The sequence below is a fragment of the Glycine soja genome, chromosome 16 (assembly GCF_004193775.1).
Source record: "Glycine soja cultivar W05 chromosome 16, ASM419377v2, whole genome shotgun sequence".
NCBI classification, from domain to species: Eukaryota; Viridiplantae; Streptophyta; class Magnoliopsida; order Fabales; family Fabaceae; genus Glycine; species Glycine soja.
The window spans coordinates 35,787,308-35,807,179 of NC_041017.1; the positions used below are offsets into that span (position 1 = coordinate 35,787,308).

The following is a 19,872-nucleotide window of genomic DNA, read 5'->3' on the forward strand; positions in this document are numbered from 1 at the left end:
AAATTATTTATAACTTTAATGTAATTTTTTTTATTTGGGACTTCAAAGTCGTTAATTTTTTTTATTTTACAACTAGTCTTTTTTTAATTTTTTTAACTTAAGACTTTAAAATTGTAAGTTTAATTTTTTTTTATTTTTATGACTTTTGAAATTGTGTTTCGTTTTTTTTTTACGTTTAAATTTTTTAATTTTAGAATTTTTTACTTACTTGTATTTTATTTTTTATTTTTTTCAAAAATTATAAAAAAATTATTTATTTAATTATTAAGTAAATATTTTATTTATTCATTTAAAAAATAAAATTCTATAACATTATTTAAAATTTATCTAAATTTTAAATATGTAAAATATATTAAATAAAATAATATTAAAAAACATAATATATTTTAAATAAAAAATATTAAAAAATATATAATATATTTAATAAAACCATAAAAAATATAATACAAATCAAATAAAACTAATAGTATGAAATTTTTCCATTTTAATTATTTTTTATTTATCACATTTGGTTTATTTAAAATTTAGATAATCTTTTAATAATGTCATTGAATTTTTTTTAAAATGAATAAATAAAATATTTATTTAATAATTAAATAAATAAAATTAATAACATTTTAAAAAAATGTAACAAAATAAAAAATAAAATACAAGAAATTAAAAAATTAAAAAATTCTAAAATTAAAAAGTTTAAACTTAAAAAAAAACCAAAATGACTACAAAGTCGTAAAAAGAAAAATAAAATAAAAAAACAAAACTTATCACTTTGATATCATAATAAAAAAAACTATTGACTTTGAAGTCGTAAAAAAAACATAAATATTATAATCGATTACCGGCTTCAAAATTTGAATTCAAATTTCTAAAGGATGTTACAAAACGTTTAAACCTGGTAATCGATTACAAGCCTTGTGTAATCGATTATAGGCTTTAAAATTAAATTCAAATTTTATAAGAGCATTTTAGAAATTAATTTGATCACGGGTAATCGATTACATCCCCTGATAATTGATTACCAGAGAGTAAATATTACTTTTATGAAATCTCAAAAAGCTTCTGAAAAATATTCTTTGGTCAAACCTGTGCATCATCAATTCATAAACTCTTTCTAAGATTCTAGGAACTAAGTTCATCAATTATATTGAATTTCTGGATTCTTGACTTGGATCAAACGTGAGAAGCACTTATCTTTGACATCGTCAAAACTTCATATCATTATATGCTTCTACAAAAATATGATATTGATTTTTTTGAGAACAAAAGTTAATATTCTTTTTCACACTTCTTTTTATATAACTAATTAATTTTCATATGATAAAGAAAATAATATTCAGATTTGAGTACAATTAGAAATACATGACACAACAACCTTTTCAATTGATGACAATTAAATCTAATCTTTTATATATATATATATATATATATATATATATATATATATATGAGAATATTATTTTGTGAATTGAAAAATTGATCAAAATTAAATAGCTAGATTGGAACGAAATATTTTTTTAATATATTTTTTAACCGAAATAGTCTTTAAAGTACACCCTTTTTCCTATAATTGATTATATTTTTTTTTTTCCTATAATGAAACATCAAAGAATACTGGGAAAGGTAACTGAGTCAGAGGAAGTGAAGAGAAGGTTAGGAGGGGAAAGTGTGGTGACAGAGAAAAAGTACCAAGAGATGTATGTGAATAGTCCAGGGAAAAGTGTGGTTGATAAGCTTAAAGGTATGGTTGGGACATGGTTTACCAACCCAGCAGAGAATCAATCTTCACAAGGTAAATAACAATGAATAGTAGCTCTAGTTGTCTCCATGAGGTTTCTCTTGGTTGATCAATGCTTTTTGCAAATTTTACTTATTTCTAAATTAGTTTATTATATTCTTTTACCATACTTCTCTGACTAATTCTTTTGTTACTCTTCACGTTCTGCTTGAGTTTTGCAGTTAGACAGACATATTTTGTATCGATATTAAAATTTATTTTCTCTATATTTGTCTTGTGACATTTTTTCTATTTTCTTATCTTGGAAGAAGTGTTTTGAGAAACAAACGAAATTATGATTATGTATGTTTCTCTTAGTCTTAAGACTTGATTCCAAGATGAATCGCAGTTATTTGTTTGCTTATTTTGGGCATGCTTGCATATTTTTCTATTATGTTTTTTTTTTCATTTTGTAAGAGCTGTTTCAAAAATAGTGGAGTATTTATTTTCTAGTAGTTTTAGACTTCAGTCCAAGATGAGTTACAGTTTTTTTTTTTTTTTACTTTATTTTGGGTATGCTAGTTTTTGCTGCAGCAAAGTGCCACATTAATTTTGAATTTGTGGTTTGCATGGGTCGAAGATTTATCTATGAATTATGAGGCAGGAAGGGCAGAAGTGGAACAAGTTAACCAAGGTGCAGCAGGTGAAAGAAGGCTGCAGGAGTCATCTAATTGAAGAAGGGCTTTGAAGGAGTCTTTGCTTTGGGTGATTGTGTAGATTTTCTTAAAAGCTGTTTCAATATCTAGCTGTGTGTCTAGTTCTTTCTTGGAAGAAAGTTAGGATGTTCAAGTCACAGTAAAATAAATATTTGTGTTTTTTTTAATGTTTATGTAAATATCCAATTTTATCCGGGTTTAGTTTTATCTTTTAATTAAAAATATTTAAAATATTTTTGAGAAAAAGAAAAGAAAAATTATATATAGAAGATTTGACAGTTACAAGAAGACTTGGCATCAGAAAACTGGAGTAATGGTGATTCAATTGAGAAAAAAATAAAATATTACTAAAAGATAAGGTCGTTTAAAATATTTTTGAGAAAAAGAAAAAAGAAAAATTATAGAAGATTCTTTTGAATAAAAATATTTAAAATATTTTTGAGAAAAAAAAAAGAAAAATCATAGATGTGACAGTTACAAAATTGATATTCAGAAAACTGGAGTAATGGTGATTCAATTGAGCAAAAAAATAAAATATTCGTAAAAGGTAACGTCATCGAAGTTGTAAGTCTAAAAACAATGGTATATAATCTCTATAAGATCAGGTTTGTTCTTTTTTTTCTTTTCTCGTTCATTTCTTGTTATGTTTGGTTTTTTGATTTAATTTTTGGTTTCGTGAATTCGTGTATGTATGCTATCCAAATGTTTATTTTCTGAATAAAATAAGTATATATATTTTGACCACATGTTTACCTTCATATTATGGGTTAAAAAGCATCATTTTTTATTATTTATTGGTCTCTGATAAATATTCATTTTTTATGTTTGGTCTCTAATAAATTTTTTTGGGACCGAATTCCTAATATTTGAAATTTTGTCTCTTATATTTGTTGTTAGTCCAAAATTATTATCTACCTATGTGGTTGTTTGGCCATGTGTGTGCCACGTGTGGTGTCACTTGTTTGATTTGGATTACAAATTAGAAAAAAAATTTAAAAATAAAAATAAAAACTATGTCATATTGTCCCTTTTTTCTTTTTCCTTTTTGTCTCTATCACCCTTCATCTTCCTTATATCTCACCATTGTGCCACGGATGGTGTTTCATTTTCTCCCCCAGTGGATGGACTAAAGGAAAACAAGCTAAATGAAAGAATAGATATAAATCAACAAAATCTTAACAACAAAACATCAAACCACAAAATGAGAAAAGAAAAATTGTTTGGTGGGCTTCACTAAGGTTCACGGCTGGATTGGTAGTTGGACTTCATGTGGGGTTTCACAATGAGGTTTGCCATGAGTTGGGGCTCATTGAGTTTGGCAGTGACAGTGGAGATCACAGTCTTTGGGTTTTATGATGGGATTGTGCACGCGCGGTTGAGATCACAGTTGGGCTCCTACCAATATTTCTACCCTATGAATAAAGATAAAGAAATTTCTACACTATGAATATTTGGAATTAATTAAGATTAGCTAATTCGATCTAAATAAAAATATGCATAAAGATAAAGAAATTAAGAGAAGAAATAAAAATAAGAAACTTAAGGAAGGAAATAAAAGAAAAGATTAAGAGTATGTTTGGATAAAGAATTTTAACTGAGGGAAGTAATTTATCAGAGAATTTGAATTTCTGTAATCTAGAATTCATTGTTTGGATGTTTTTTTGTGAAGAATTTAAAATTCTGAAATTTTAAAACAGAATTTTAAACAACTAAAAATTTGGAATTTCAATTTCCTTCTAAAAGATGAGAAATTGAAATTCTCCAAGAAACACCGTATGATGGAACATCGATCGGGTCTAAGCGTAGAGGGACACGTATAACTAGCACACCAATCATTTTTTTTCATTCATTTTTTTTCACCCTCATAATTTTAACTTTTTTTATCCAAACACAAAATTTTGAAAATAAAAGAATTTCAATTGAAGTATTTGAAATTCTTAGAATTTAAAATTTCTCAGAATTTTAAATTCTTCCATCCAAACACACTCTAAGGGAATTTTTGTTTGAGAATTTTAACAAACACTCCTGTATGCAAAGTAAATTGAGATTAAATCAATGAAAAAATTGTCTAGGTTTAATTTTATTGGAGTTCCTATAAAGTAATCACTACACATTTATATTTAATAAATGTTATATCATCATTAATCTACCATATTATCTTAACTTTAATTCCTTAAGTGAAGAGACCTAAATCTCTTGATTAAACTATCGATTCCTTGGATTGGCATAACCAAAGGATTTGCATTAAGACAAAGTGTTTATTAATGTTCTATTATCCCTAGACATAAAAATTATTGGATGTTCTCTCTAATTCGCTACTCAAAGAAATTTTTCTATTACAATTGAATAAAAAATCATACAAACATGTGTTCAAGTCAAAAACACATATCAGACATATAAGAAAAACAATTACAACATAATAAAAAAGTAGTCATTTCATGAAAGAAGAACCAATTACTGTACATTAAACTCTAAGAGAAGATTAGTTCATGACAAAAAAAAAAGAGATATACATCACATAAATGTCTTAAAATGACACCAAAATCTAAGAATACATGATAATTATTTATCATCCAAATTTAATTTAGGATAAAAAGTAACATTAAAATTTTATAGGGACAAAAATGATATATTTTACTCTATCTTTTTCATGCTTAAGGTTGTCAGTCATAAAAGACATTGACATGGATCTGATGGAGTGGCCTGTGGTTCATGTTGAAAAAGTAGGGACCTTGATATAGATTTGGTAGAGTTGTCTACGGTTTGTCTACAAGATAATTTTTTTTCTTTTATTTTATTTCAAATAATAAAAATTTGATAATTTAAAATTAATTATAGTTTTAAATTGCATGTAATAGAAGACTTGAATTTAATAATGCAAGACTTTTTGTTGTTTACTTTACACAGGTGCATGTAACGAAAGGATTGATTTAAATAATTGTTAAAATTTGAAGACTCATTATTAAACCAAATTTTATTATCTTTATTGTAAACTACAAATGATTTTTTATAAAAATATTAATATTTACTTAAAATAAAATTTTCATTAATTTAAGCAATTCTACACGTTAAACTAATAAAATAAAATGTTTCTTATTTTAGTATTTGGCACAAAAATAAATTATATTTCTTTGTAGATTATTTAAGTTATCGTATGAATTATTTTTTTAGAATATTATATTGAAGGTGAGTATTTTTATGATTGCTTAAATTTGGTACTTAAAATTATTTAAAAAGTAAAATGGAAATTAAAATTATGTTGCTCCTATTATTTAAACTGATAACTTGTAAAGAAAATAAAAAATATGATACTAATTTTTATGATAAAAAATTAATATTCATTTTCAAACTAATTAGAAATAGACAATTAACACAAACAATCTTTCCAAATAATGATAATGAAAACTGAAAAACGTATGCATGAAGAATGTGAATCTTCCATAAGTTAGATAGTTCAATAAATTGTATATTTATTTTTCTCTTCTATCACTATTCTTAAAATGCCACCACATAAGTAAATGAAATTCAGACAAAGACTTTAATATATGAAGACTTGTGGTCTAACAATAAAATAGCTAGGACCATATATAAATAATTTAAAAAACATGTCACACTTCTTGGTAGATCATACCCTCTAATTTACACTTTAAGTTAAATATGATCTACAATACATGGAGAAATTTGGACCAAGACTTATAAAAGGAAAAACTATGATCTCAATAATTATGATAGACCAAGTTAAACAAGCATTTTACACTTCTTTGTATCTCACTAATTAATTTTTAATGAAAAAGAAAATAATATTCAGGTTAAAATACAATTAGAAATAGATAACACAACAATCTTTTCAATTAATGACAATGAAAATTAGTCTTTTTTCACATATAAGAAGAATATTATTTTGTGAATTAAAAATGGATCAAAATTAAATAGCTAGATTGAAACGAAATAGTCTTTTTTATATAGATTTTTTAACCGAAATAGTTTTTAAATTAGATCCTTTTTCTATAATTGATGCATTCATCATTTATAATTTTTTACTTGCTTACGGAATTCTTAACATTTGTAGTCAATGATAAGGAACTTGATATGAAGGTAATGTGGTGACCTATGGTTCAAGTTGAAGAAAGGGACATTCACATGAACTTGGTGGAGTGGCCTATGGGCTGATCAAGTTGAAAAAGTCAAACACCTTTGGCTGGACTTTGTGGAGTGTCGTAAGGTTCAAGTTAGAAAAGTGGGGACCTTGATATGGATTTGGTGAAGTGGCTAGCGGTTTGTCTAGGAGAAATTTTTATTTTCATTTCTTTTATTTTGAATAATAAAAATTTGATAGTTTAAAATTAATTATGGGTTCAAATTGCAAGTAATAGAATATTTGAAATTTATAATGCAAGACTTTTTGTTATTTACTTAACATAGGTGTAACGAAATGACTAATTTAAATAATAGTTAAAATTTAAAGACGAATTAAGCTAAATTTTATTGCCTTTGATGTAAACTACTCAAAGATTAAAAAAAATATTAATATTTTCTTAAGATAAATTTTTCATTGATTTAAGCAATTATATACGGTAAACTAAAATAAGAAATGTTTCTTATTTTAGTATTTGGCACAAGAATAAATTATATATTTTTTAGATTGTTTAAGTTATAATATGAATTTGTTATTTTGAGAATATTAAATTAAACGTGAGTATTTTTATGATATTTTAAATTTAGCACTTGCAATTATTTAAAAAGTATAATGGAAAATAAAATTATGTTTTTCCTCTTATTTAAGTTGATATCTGATAGAAAATACAAAATACAATACTGATTTTTTTTTTGAGAAAAAAAGTTAATATTCTTTTTCACACTTCTTTTTATATAACTAATTAATTTTTATATGATAAAGAAAATAATATTCAGGTTAGAATACAATTAGAAATACATGATACAACAACCTTTTTAATTGATGACAATTAAATTTAATCTTTTTTTCATATATATAAGATAATATTATTTTGTGAATTAAAAAATTGATCAAAATTAAATAATTAGATTGAAACGAGATAATCTTTTATATATATATATATAGATTTTTTTAACTGAAATAGTTTTTAAAGTACACCCTTTTCCTATAATTGATTTATTCATCAATTATATATATTTTTTTCCTTGCTTGACTTAACTTGCAACATTTGTTGTCAATGACCATAACATGGATGGACTTTGTGGAGTGTCCAAAGGTTCAAGATGAACAAATGGAAAATCTTGAGATGGACTTGATGGTGTGGGCTATGGTTTAGAAAACAATTTTCTTTTACATTATTTTTAGTTTCAATATTAAAAATTTGATAATTTAATATTAATTATGAGTTTGGATATCATGAAATAGAAGACTTGAATTTTTTTTTAAAAAAATGTTGGACTTTTATTGTTTACGTAACAAAAGTTTAACAAAAGGATTGATTAAATAATAGTTAAAATTTGAAGTTTAATGACACCAAATTTTCATTTAAGCAGTTCTATAGGGTAAATTAAAATAAAATGATTCTTATTTATTTTTGTAAAAAAAACTGTACCAAAAAGAATGTTTCTTATTTTAGTATTCAGCACATGAATAAATCATATTTCTTTGTTATTAATTTTGATTTTTTTTATGAATTTAGTGTACATAGGAATTTTAAAAAAGGAGATAGATACAGTAAATGCATAATTTTTCGTATTTAATTCGGGAGAATTGGATAATTAAGTCGATAATTTAAAAAAGCCAACGTAAAAAAAGAAGTGAATAATATTTTAGTATTTGGCACAACAATAAAAAAGGTAAAAAAAATAATGAAAGTGAAGAAAAAAACAGGCAGGGCAGCAGTATAAATAATAGAAGTTTGATGATTAATATGCAGAAGCAAGAAGTACGCTTGTTTTCTATATATTCTTGTGTGATCATGAATTCCTCGTCCATTATTTATATTCTTGTCTTTGTCCACCTTTGTTTATTGAGCTTACCATGCAGAGAGAGTGTGTGCATCCCAAGTGAGCGTGAGACACTTTTGAAGTTTAAGAATAATCTCAATGATTCTTCAAATAGGCTTTGGTCTTGGAATCATAATCATACCAACTGTTGCCACTGGTATGGAGTCCTCTGCCACAGCGGCACTTCCCACGTTCTTCAGCTTCACCTCAACTCTTCACATTCTCCTTTAAATGACGACCACGATTGGGAATCTTATCGGAGATGGAGCTTTGGTGGAGAGATAAGTCCTTGTTTGGCTGATTTAAAGCATTTGAATTACTTGGACTTGAGCGCCAATAGATTTCTTGGAGAAGGTATGTCAATTCCTTCTTTCCTTGGGACAATGACTTCCTTGACTCACCTCAACCTCTCTTATACTGGATTCTATGGGAAGATTCCTCCTCAGATTGGGAATCTCTCAAATTTGGTGTATCTTGACCTGAGTTATGTTTTTGCCAACGGAACAGTACCCTCTCAGATCGGGAATCTCTCTAAGCTTCGATATCTTGACTTGAGCTACAATTATTTTGAAGGTATGGCAATTCCTTCTTTCCTTTGTGCAATGACCTCCTTGACTCACCTCCACCTCTCCCTTACTGGATTCATGGGGAAGATTCCATCTCAGATTGGGAATCTCTCCAATTTGCTCTACCTTGACCTTGGATTTAATAATCTGTTAGCTGAAAATGTAGAATGGGTATCAAGTATGTGGAAGCTTGAATATCTTGATTTGAGTTATGCAAACCTATCCAAAGCATTTCATTGGCTACACACTCTCCAATCTCTTCCTTCTTTGACCCACCTATATTTGTCACACTGCACACTCCCTGACTATAATGAACCATCCTTGCTCAACTTCTCATCTCTGCAAACTCTCGATCTTTCCGTTACTAGTTATTCCCCTGCCATTTCTTTTGTCCCCAAGTGGATATTCAAATTGAAGAAACTTGTTTCTCTTCAATTACTGGGTAATGAAATCCGAGGTCCGATTCCTGGTGGTATCCGAAACCTCACACTTCTTCAAAATCTTGACTTGTCTTCCAATTCATTCTCATCTTCTATACCTGATTGCTTATACGGTCTTCATCGTCTCAAGTCCCTGAACCTATGGGGCAACAACTTGCATGGGACTATTTCTGATGCCCTGGGAAATTTGACTTCTCTTGTTGAACTTTATTTATCAAGTAATCAACTTGAAGGAACCATTCCAACTTCTTTGGCTAATCTCTGCAACTTAAGGGACATTGATTTCTCATATCTCAAACTCAACCAACAGGTTAATGATATTTTAGAAATTCTTGCTCCTTGTATTTCCAATGGACTCACAACACTTGCAGTTCAGAGTTCACAACTTTCAGGCAATCTGACAGATCATATTGGGGCATTTAAAAATATTGAGCAGCTAGATTTTTCCAACAACTCAATTGGTGGTGCTCTTCCTAGATCATTTGGAAAACTTTCATCATTAAGATATCTCAATGTGTCTATTAATAAATTCAGTGGAAATCCATTTGAAAGTCTTGGATCATTCTCTAAATTGTTATCTCTTCATATTGATGGCAATAATTTTCAAGGAGTTGTCAAGGAAGATGATCTTACAAATCTTACAAGCTTGATGGAGTTTCATGCATCAGGGAGCAATTTCACTTTAAAAGTGGGCCCCAATTGGCATCCTAATTTTCGGCTTTACTATTTGGATGTGAGATCATGGCAGTTAGGTCCCAGCTTTCCATCGTGGATTAAGTCACAAAACAAACTTGAATATTTGGACCTGTCTAACACAGGGATTATTGATTCTATTCCCACACAGATGTGGGAAGCACTTTCTCATGTTATGTATGTAAACCTCTCTCATAATCATATCCATGGCGAGCTTGGGACTACATTAAAAGGTCTATCAGTTATCCAAACTATTGATCTAAGCTCAAATCACTTGTGTGGTAAATTACCCTATCTTTCAAGTCCAAATGTGTTGCGGTTAGATCTTTCAAGCAATTCATTCTCTGAATCCATGAATGACTTTTTATGTAACGATCACCCTCACGGAATGCAATTACAATTTTTGAATCTTGCATCAAATAATTTGTCAGGAGAGATACCTGATTGCTGGATGAATTGGACAACTCTTGTGGATGTAAATTTACAAAGCAACCATTTTGTTGGGAATTTACCCCAATCCATGTGTTCCTTGGTAGGCCTGCAGTCTTTACAAATTCGTAACAACACACTCTCAGGAATATTTCCTACCAGTTTGAAGAAGGCTACCCAATTGATATCCTTGGACCTTGGGGAAAATAATCTTTCAGGAAGTATTCCAACATGGGTTGGAGAAAAGCTCTTAAATGTGAAAATCCTCCGCCTTCGATCAAACAGTTTTGCAGGCCACATTCCAAATGAAATATGTCAGATGAGTCATCTTCAGGTTTTAGACCTTGCACAAAACAATTTGTCTGGCAATATACCGAGCTGTTTCAGTAACTTGAGTGCCATGATACTAATGAACCAAAGTACAGATCCTCTTATCTATTCTCTAGCACCTTATATTACACGTTACACTTCCACCTATAGTATAGTTAGTGTGCTACTATGGCTGAAAGGAAGAGGAGATGAGTACAAAAGCTTTCTGGGTTTGGTAACAAACATTGACCTGTCAAGTAACAAGTTATTGGGGGAAATACCAAGAGAAATTACAGATCTAAATGGATTGAATTTTTTAAACTTGTCCCACAACCAATTGATTGGTCCTATTCCACAAGGTATTGGTAATATGCGATCATTACAATCCATTGATTTTTCTAGGAATCAACTTTTTGGTGAAATCCCTCTAACCATTTCAAATTTGAGCTTTTTGAGCATGCTAGATGTGTCTTATAATCATTTGAAGGGAAAAATTCCAACAGGAACTCAATTGCAAACCTTTGATGCCTCCAGCTTTATCGGCAACAATCTATGTGGTCCACCACTGCCCATAAACTGCAGCTCCAATGGGAAAACTCATAGTTATGAAGAAAGTCATGGGCATGGAGTGAATTGGTTTTTTGTTAGTGCGACAATCGGATTTGTTGTGGGATTCTGGATAGTGATTGCTCCTTTGCTGATTCGTAGATCGTGGCGGTATGCCTATTTTCATTTCCTTGATCATGTGTGGTTCAAACTTCAATCTTTTCGCTCAGGTATTATCACTGTTTAGTGTTGCTATGTTTTATCATTGTATTGGCATGTTGATCAATTTGTAGTCATTGCTATCTTTTTTTTTTTTCAAATTTGAGAGCCTTATTTAAATTCTGTTTTTGGATGTAAAGAGGGAGAGTAGCTGAACGTAAAGAGGGGAAGGATAGGAGGTGTGGGGAAATGGAACTAAGGATAACCAAGTAATTTCAAATGCTTTGGTAGTCTCAATAGCATTTTTGATAGTGACAATAGTAGCCCATATATATATAAATGATTATATGTGTGATACAACAAAATGCAGGATAGATAAAACAACCCATACCAACTATACAAATTACAAGTTAATTATTATTTTTACATATTTTGATGTACAATAAACAGAACCAACACAAAAATGTTATATTTACTAGTAGCAGTAGTAATTAACTAGTTTTTTATATATAAAAGTGGTAATTAACAACTCTTTCATCACACATATGGACCCCTCCAAATACAATCTTTTTTTTTCATAGTAAAGGGAATCTGCCGTCAATTCAGTTCTCACTATCAGATTTAATTAAACCACTGCTCTAACGAGACACATATCCTGTTAATAAATTTAGCATTTTTAATGAAAAATTCAAATAAAATATCTCAATAAATAATATACATGCACTTACACATATAAAAATGTTATTTAAACCCTGAACTGAACACACAATGATATATGATTATAAATTGTCTAATAAATTATAAGTTTTGTCTTTCATGTATGCACAGGTGTGTTTCTTCCCAAATTGTGCAAATGCTCGTCGACAAATGGGTGAGATCAAAAGCTCAGGTATGGTGGCTCCAGGACCTTTTGATGCTGTGGAGCTCTCAGATGAACCTACCGTTGCTCCATTCCCGCAATACTAAGTAGAAGTATTTTTCTTAATGCTTGCAAGAAATAATTTAAATGAGTGTATTTTGATGCTTAATGCGTGTTTAGTTTGTAATAAGGATGTTGCGCTGCACACCAATATGTAGCTACGTAGGGGATTTGGAATGTGTCATTAATTTATGTATTCTGTTGTACAAAATTTTAATGCTGGAAGTGGTCTCTCAGACTCTTCCCATTGAAAACCAGTGTAGTCGGCTTTCATTATTTTTGGTTAATATATATAAATTGTTCTTTAGTACTGATTGGTCTGAATAGTGTGATAGATTCTAACTCTTTAAATGAATGGTTAAGAATTTCAATTTTATCAACTTTTAGTTTTTCATGGAATATGCTTTGTCACACTATGTCCAGCTCTTGAAAATCATTATTTTTTGTCCTTTGGATTAATAATTGTTGGGCTGTGACCAAAATTCATATCGAAGTTTATTTTTGTTATTTTTTCAGTTTTTTCCTCTGCTTATATAAAGTAAGGATGCCCTGTATTTTACATAGAGGATAAACTTCCACTTGTATACTGCAACCATAATAATAATAAAAACTTTCTGTTTTCCTTTTTGTGGATGTAGCCTTACTCAAGGTGAACCATGTAAATTTGTTTGTGTGTTCTTTCTCTCATCTCTTTCTCTTTCATTTTGCTGCAATATGTGTGTATGATATTTTTGTTCTGCTGCTGTTCTTGTTTGTACTTCATCACTTCTATAACAATAATTCTAACCTGGATCGTGTTTACCCTATTGATGCTTACAAAATTGTGTGTTTTCAACTCCAATGCAAGTCTTGGTTTTCTCACTATCAACAATGCTCTCCATGGTCACCAACTTTCCTCCACATGTAATCTTTCATCTCTTGAATTAGATATTAATGTCAGTGTTTCGCCATGTTCTCCATTCTTTAAAAGCTTGTTGCATGTGCTTTCTAATGTTAACCAAATGACACTTTCTTGGAGGACCCTTAGGATGATGCTATTTTTAAGTTTTATTTTGTATGTTTTGTCTTTTTCGGTATATGTTTGAAAGTAATTTTTTTCTATACATTTTTAAACTTATTATATATTCTAATAAAGTGCTGAAAGTTATATTCCTATTTCATGCTTAAATAATTTGGTAAATATTTCTTTTATTTCCCTTTCTTTCTTATGCTCTCTTGAAAGAAATTATAGGATGTTTTATATATTGTGGGGAGTGTAAAACACAAACTTTTCTTATATATTCTTTTGAACGTTTACATCAAATTCTTAAGGTGAAGATTTAATTTTAAATTGTTTAGTTTTTTATTTCATTTTATTATTAACTTATTCCTTTTTTTTGGTCCAAGATTAACTTATTCCCTTATGCTCTCTTACGTCAGATTATAGATTGTTATGTTGTGAGTGCTCTGTTTGTAATGTATGTTGCGTTTAATTGGCTTTTACGTAAGATGAATGTTTTTGATTCTAAGAAACTATTTGAGTGAAGCAGGGGAACAAAAATCTGGTATTCATATTAAGAAATACATTCTTTGGTGATGCAGCAACACAATGTAGTGCCAGTACATGGTTTGCAGAGCATTATTTGAGAAAATAGTATCAAATAATGACATAATCAATTGGTATCGTTTGTGTGTGTAAAATAGCAAAGCAAGTAGCGTGGCAAGAGCAGGAGTTTGAATAAGAAATAAATGTTGAGCATGTTAAATCAACAAAACAAGATTGTAAATAATGATTTAAGAATATGGCTGAAAACAAGGATGTGATCCAACACTAAGGTAGAAAATAAAAGCATGTTAATCAAATGGCAAGCCAGGACAGAAAAATCTTTATTTAGTACTTTGTAGAGACTAATAGAGATAAGGAAGGGAAGGTGGAATCTGGGTTAGTGGAGTAGATCTAAATTCATAACAACACACCCTCAGGAATATTTCCTACCAGTTTGAAGAAGAATAACCCATTGATATCCTTGGACCTTGGGGAAAATAATCTTTCAGGAAATATTCCAACATGGATTGGAGAAAAGCTCTCAGATATGAAAATCCTCCGCCTTCGATCAAATCAAATGAAATATGTGAGATGAATCTTCTTCAAGTTTTAGACGTTGCATAAAACAATCTGTCTGGCAATATATCTAGCTGTTTCAGTAACTTGAGTGCCATGACACTAATCAACCAAAATACAGAACCTCGTATCTATTCTCAAGCACCAAATGGTACAGATTCCTCTTCCACATATAGTATAGTTAGTGTGCTACTTTTGCTGAAAGGAAGAGCAGATGAGCACAGAAACTTTCTGGGTTTGGTAACAAACATTGATCTGTCAAGTAACAAATTATTAGGGGAAATGCCAAGAGAAGTCACAGATCTAAATGGATTAAATTTTTTAAACTCGTCCCACAACCAATTGATTGGTCATATTTCACAAGGTATTGATAATATGGGATCTTTACAGTCCGTTGATTTTTCGAGGAATCAACTTTCTGCTGAAATTCCTCCAACTTAACCATTTCAAATTTGAGCTTTCTGAGCATACTAGACTTGTCTTATAATCATTTGAAGGGAAAAATGCCAACAGGAACTCAATTGCAAACCTTTGATGCCTCCAGCTTTATTGGCAACAATATATGTTGTCCACCACTGCCTATAACTGTAGCTCCAATGTGAAAACTCATAGTTATGAAGGAAGTGATGGGCATAGGTCAGTTGCTTAACTTTGAAATTGATCCCTTGGTGCTTGAATCTCTCTTGAAATGAGATTTCAAATATTCACATATTAGTGGGTATTACATCCAATTATGAGTGCATATTAGAATTGGCTGCCTTTGGAGCAAATTTGTTTCCAACAATGGCGAAGGTGATTGTAGAAGATTGGTAGGAGGAGGTTGGGGTTTCCGTGTGCTATGTCCTACGATAAATCTGCAGGCATAAAAGAATCCAATGGATATAAAAATAAATAAATCATTTTACAGAGTGATCTTTAAAAATGAAATTCTGATAAGAAGATTGTGATAAAAAACATGGTGGTGAAAATAATAAAAAACATGCAGCTGCCAAATTTGTTTCCAACAATGACGATGGTGATTGTAGAAGATTGGTACGTAGGAGGGGGTTGGGGTTTGGGTGTGCTATGACCTACGATAAATCTCTAGGTATAAAAGAATCCAACGGATGTAAAAAAATTGTTCACAGTGGATCACTTAGACGTCGTCTCTTTTACAGAGTGATCTTTAAAAATGAAATTCTGTATTCATGTTTGCGTTTTGAATGTTTCTTCTTTCACGGTGGTCTTTAATCAAAATAGTATTTAAATTGTTCAAGTTGAAGTCAGAGACAATAATAACATGGCTGGACTTTGTGGACTGTCCAAAGGTTTAAGATGAAAAAATTAAAAACCTTGAGATAGACTTGATGGAGTGGGCCATGGTTTGTTTAGAAGACAATTTTCTTTTACATTATTTTTAGTTTGAATATTGAAAATTTGATACAACAACCATTCCAATTAATGACGATTAAATCTAGTCTTTTCTTATATATAAGAGAATATTATTTTGTGAATTAAAAAATTAATCAAAATTAAATAACTAGATATGAACGAAATAATCTTTTTTATATAGATTTTTTAATCAAAATAGGCTTTAAATTAGACCCTTTTCCTATAATTGATGTATTTATCATTTATATATTTTTTGTGGCCTATGGGCTATGGTTCAAGTTGAAGTCAGAGACAATAACATAGCTGTACTTTGTGGACTGTCCAAAGGTTTAAGATGAAAAAATTAAAAACCTTGAGATGGACTTGATGGAGTGGGCCATAGTTTGTTTAGAAGACAATTTTCTTTTACATTATTTTTAGTTTGGATATTGAAATTTTAATAATTTAATATTAATTATGGGTTGGGATATCATGAAATAGAAGACTTGAAATTTTTTTTAATAAAATGTTAGACTTTTATTGTTTAATTAACAAAATTTTACGAAAGGATTGATTAAATAATAGTTAAAGTCAATACAAAATTTTATGTATATAGGATTTTTAAAAAAGGAGATAGATAAACTAAATTCAAAATTATTTCCTATTCTAAGAATTAAGTCGGGAGAATTGGATAATAAAGTCAATAATTAAAAAAAGGCAACGTAAAAAAAAGAAAAAAGAAAAGAGAGACACTTGCATCAGTATAAATAATAGAAAGAAGTAAGTTTAATATGCAGAGGCAAGAAGCACTTATACAATTAAGCTGTTTCATATATCCTTGTGTGATCATGAATTCCTCCTCCGTTTATATTCTTGTCTTTGTCCAGCTTTGGTTGTTCAGCTTACCATGCAGAGAGAGTGTGTGCATCCCAAGTGAGCGTGAGACACTTACGAAGTTTAAGAATAATCTGAATGATCCTTCAAATAGGCTTTGGTCTTGGAATCATAATCATACCAACTGTTGCCACTGGTATTGAGTCCTCTGCCACAACGTCACTTCCCATCTTCTTCAGCTTCACCTCAACACTTCATCTTCTGCTTTCTATCATGGCTATGACTTCGATGAGGAAGCTTATGAGAAATCCCAGTTTGGTGGAGAGATAAGTCCTTGTTTGGCTGATTTAAAGCATTTGAATTACTTGGACTTGAGCGGCAATGAATTCCTTGGAAAAGGTATGTCAATTCCTTCTTTCCTTGGGACAATGACTTCCTTAACTCACCTCGACCTCTCTCTAACTGGATTCTATGGGAAGATTCCTCCTCAGATTGGGAATCTCTCAAATCTGGTGTATCTTGACCTGAGATATGTTGTTGCCAACGGAACAGTACCCTCTCAGATCGGGAATCTCTCTAAGCTTCGATATCTTGACTTGAGCTGCAATGAATTCCTTGGAGAAGGTATGTCAATTCCTTCTTTCCTTTGTGCAATGACTTCCTTAACTCATCTCGACCTCACTTATACTCGATTCATGGGGAAGATTCCATCTCAGATTGGGAATCTCTCCAATTTGCTCTATCTTGGCCTTGGAGGTAGTTATGATCTGTTTGCTGAAAATGTAGAATGGGTATCAAGTATGTGGAAGCTTGAATATCTTCATTTGAGTTATGCAAACCTATCCAAAGCATTTCATTGGCTACACACTCTCCAATCTCTTCCTTCTTTGACCCACCTATCTTTGTCAGGATGCACACTCCCTCACTATAATGAACCATCCTTGCTCAACTTCTCATCTCTGCAAACTCTCGATCTTTCCCGTACTCGTTATTCCCCTGCCATTTCTTTTGTCCCCAATTGGATATTCAAATTGAAGAAACTAGTTTCTCTTCAATTACTGGATAATGAAATCCAAGGTCCGATTCCTGGTGGTATTCGAAACCTCACACTTCTTCAAAATCTTGACTTGTCTGGAAATTCATTCTCATCTTCTATACCTGATTGCTTATACGGTCTTCATCGTCTCAAGTATCTGGACCTAAGTTCCAACAACTTGCATGGGACTATTTCTGATGCCCTGGGAAATTTGACTTCTCTTGTTGAACTTGATTTGTCAGGTAATCAACTTGAAGGAACCATTCCGACTTTTTTGGGTAATCTCCGCAACTTAAGGGAGATAGATTTAACATTTCTCTATCTCTCTATGAATAAATTCAGTGGAAATCCATTTGAAAGTCTTGGATCACTCTCAAAATTGTCATTTCTTCATATTGATGGTAATAATTTTCAAGGAGTTGTCAACGAAGATGATCTTGCAAATCTGACAAGTTTGAAGATTTTTGGTGCATCAGGGAACAATTTCACTTTAAAAGTGGGTCCCAATTGGATTCCTAATTTTCAACTTACCCATTTGGATGTGACATCATGGCAGATAGGTCCCAACTTTCCATCGTGGATTCAGTCACAAAACAAACTTCAATATGTTGGACTGTCTAACACGGGGATTTTAGATTCTATTCCCACTTGGTTCTGGGAAGCACATTCTCAGGTTTTGTATTTAAACCTCTCTCATAATCATATCCATGGTGAGCTTGTGACTACAATAAAAAATCCTATATCTATCCAAACTGTTGATCTAAGCACAAATCACTTATGTGGTAAATTACCCTATCTTTCAAATGATGTGTATGACTTAGACCTTTCAACCAATTCATTCTCTGAATCCATGCAAGATTTTTTATGTAACAATCAGGACAAGCCAATGCAATTAGAATTTCTCAATCTTGCATCAAATAATCTGTCAGGAGAAATACCTGATTGTTGGATTAATTGGCCATTTCTAGTGGAAGTGAATTTACAAAGCAACCATTTTGTTGGGAACTTCCCCCATCCATGGGTTCCTTGGCTGAGCTGCAGTCATTAGAAATTCGTAACAACTTGCTCTCGGGAATATTTCCTACCAGTTTGAAGAAGACTAGCCAATTGATATCCTTGGATCTTGGAGAAAATAATCTTTCAGGATGTATTCCAACATGGGTTGGAGAAAAGCTCTCAAATATGAAAATCCTCCGCCTTCGATCAAACAGTTTTTCCGGTCACATTCCAAATGAAATATGTCAGATGAGTCTTCTTCAGGTTTTAGACCTTGCAAAAAATAGTTTGTCTGGCAATATACCCAGCTGTTTCCGTAACTTGAGTGCCATGACACTAGTGAACCGGAGTACATATCCCCGTATCTATTCTCGAGCACCGAATGATACACAATACTACTCTTCTGTATCAGGTATAGTTAGTGTGCTACTATGGCTAAAAGGAAGAGGAGATGAGTATGGAAACATTCTGGGTTTGGTAACAAGTATTGATCTGTCAAGTAACAAATTATTAGGAGAAATTCCTAGAGAAATCACAGATCTAAATGGATTGAACTTTTTGAACTTGTCCCACAACCAATTGATTGGTCCTATTCCAGAAGGTATTGGTAATATGGGATCGTTACAAACCATTGATTTTTCGAGGAATCAAATTTCTGGTGAAATTCCTCCAACCATTTCTAATTTGAGCTTTTTGAGCATGCTAGACGTGTCTTATAATCATTTGAAGGGAAAAATTCCAACAGGAACACAATTGCAAACCTTTGATGCCTCCAGCTTTATTGGCAACAATCTATGTGGTCCACCACTGCCCATAAACTGCAGCTCCAATGGGAAAACTCATAGTTATGAAGGAAGTCATGGGCATGGAGTGAATTGGTTTTTTGTTAGTGCGACAATTGGATTTGTTGTGGGACTTTGGATAGTGATTGCTCCTTTGCTGATTTGTAGATCATGGCGGCATGCCTATTTTCATTTCCTTGATCATGTGTGGTTCAAACTTCAATCATTTTGCTCATGTAGTATCACTGTTTAGTGTTGCTTAGTATACACTGATGTTTTATCATTGTATTGGCAGGTTGATCAATTTGTAGTCATTGCTATCTT

The 19,872-nt window shown here is 30.9% G+C and overlaps 1 protein-coding gene, 1 long non-coding RNA gene and 1 pseudogene across 3 annotated transcripts; all 3 read left to right on the plus strand.

The window, feature by feature from the left end:
• The first annotated feature begins 1,598 nt into the window (after window positions 1-1,598).
• On the plus strand, window positions 1,599-2,628 carry LOC114388919. The gene is made up of 2 exons (XR_003661648.1): window positions 1,599-1,786; window positions 2,352-2,628. It is a non-coding gene; the product is annotated as an uncharacterized LOC114388919 (long non-coding RNA).
• A 5,710-nt stretch (window positions 2,629-8,338) lies between these two features.
• On the plus strand, window positions 8,339-12,761 carry LOC114388911 (receptor-like protein EIX1). Of its 2 annotated transcripts, XM_028349457.1 has the most exons (3): window positions 8,696-8,843; window positions 8,900-11,601; window positions 12,359-12,761. In XM_028349457.1, the coding sequence occupies exons 1-3, from the start codon at window positions 8,815-8,817 to the stop codon at window positions 12,403-12,405; spliced, it is 2,778 nt and encodes a 925-aa protein (XP_028205258.1). In that variant the 5' UTR covers window positions 8,696-8,814; the 3' UTR covers window positions 12,406-12,761. The 2 variants fall into 2 exon arrangements, with proteins under 2 accessions (XP_028205257.1, XP_028205258.1); XM_028349456.1 differs by having other exon boundaries at window positions 8,339-11,601.
• A 3,942-nt stretch (window positions 12,762-16,703) lies between these two features.
• LOC114388914 lies at window positions 16,704-19,816 on the plus strand (annotated as a pseudogene).
• Window positions 19,817-19,872: the final 56 nt, after the last annotated feature.

Bases quoted from the DNA above. Each gene is read 5' to 3' on its own strand.
- LOC114388911 (XM_028349456.1), top strand. From the start codon at position 8,361: ATGAATTCCTCGTCCATTATTTATATTCTTGTCTTTGTCCACCTTTGT. The intron at 11,602-12,358 runs GTATTATCACTG...ATGTATGCACAG, and splicing joins ACTTCAATCTTTTCGCTCAG to GTGTGTTTCTTCCCAAATTG.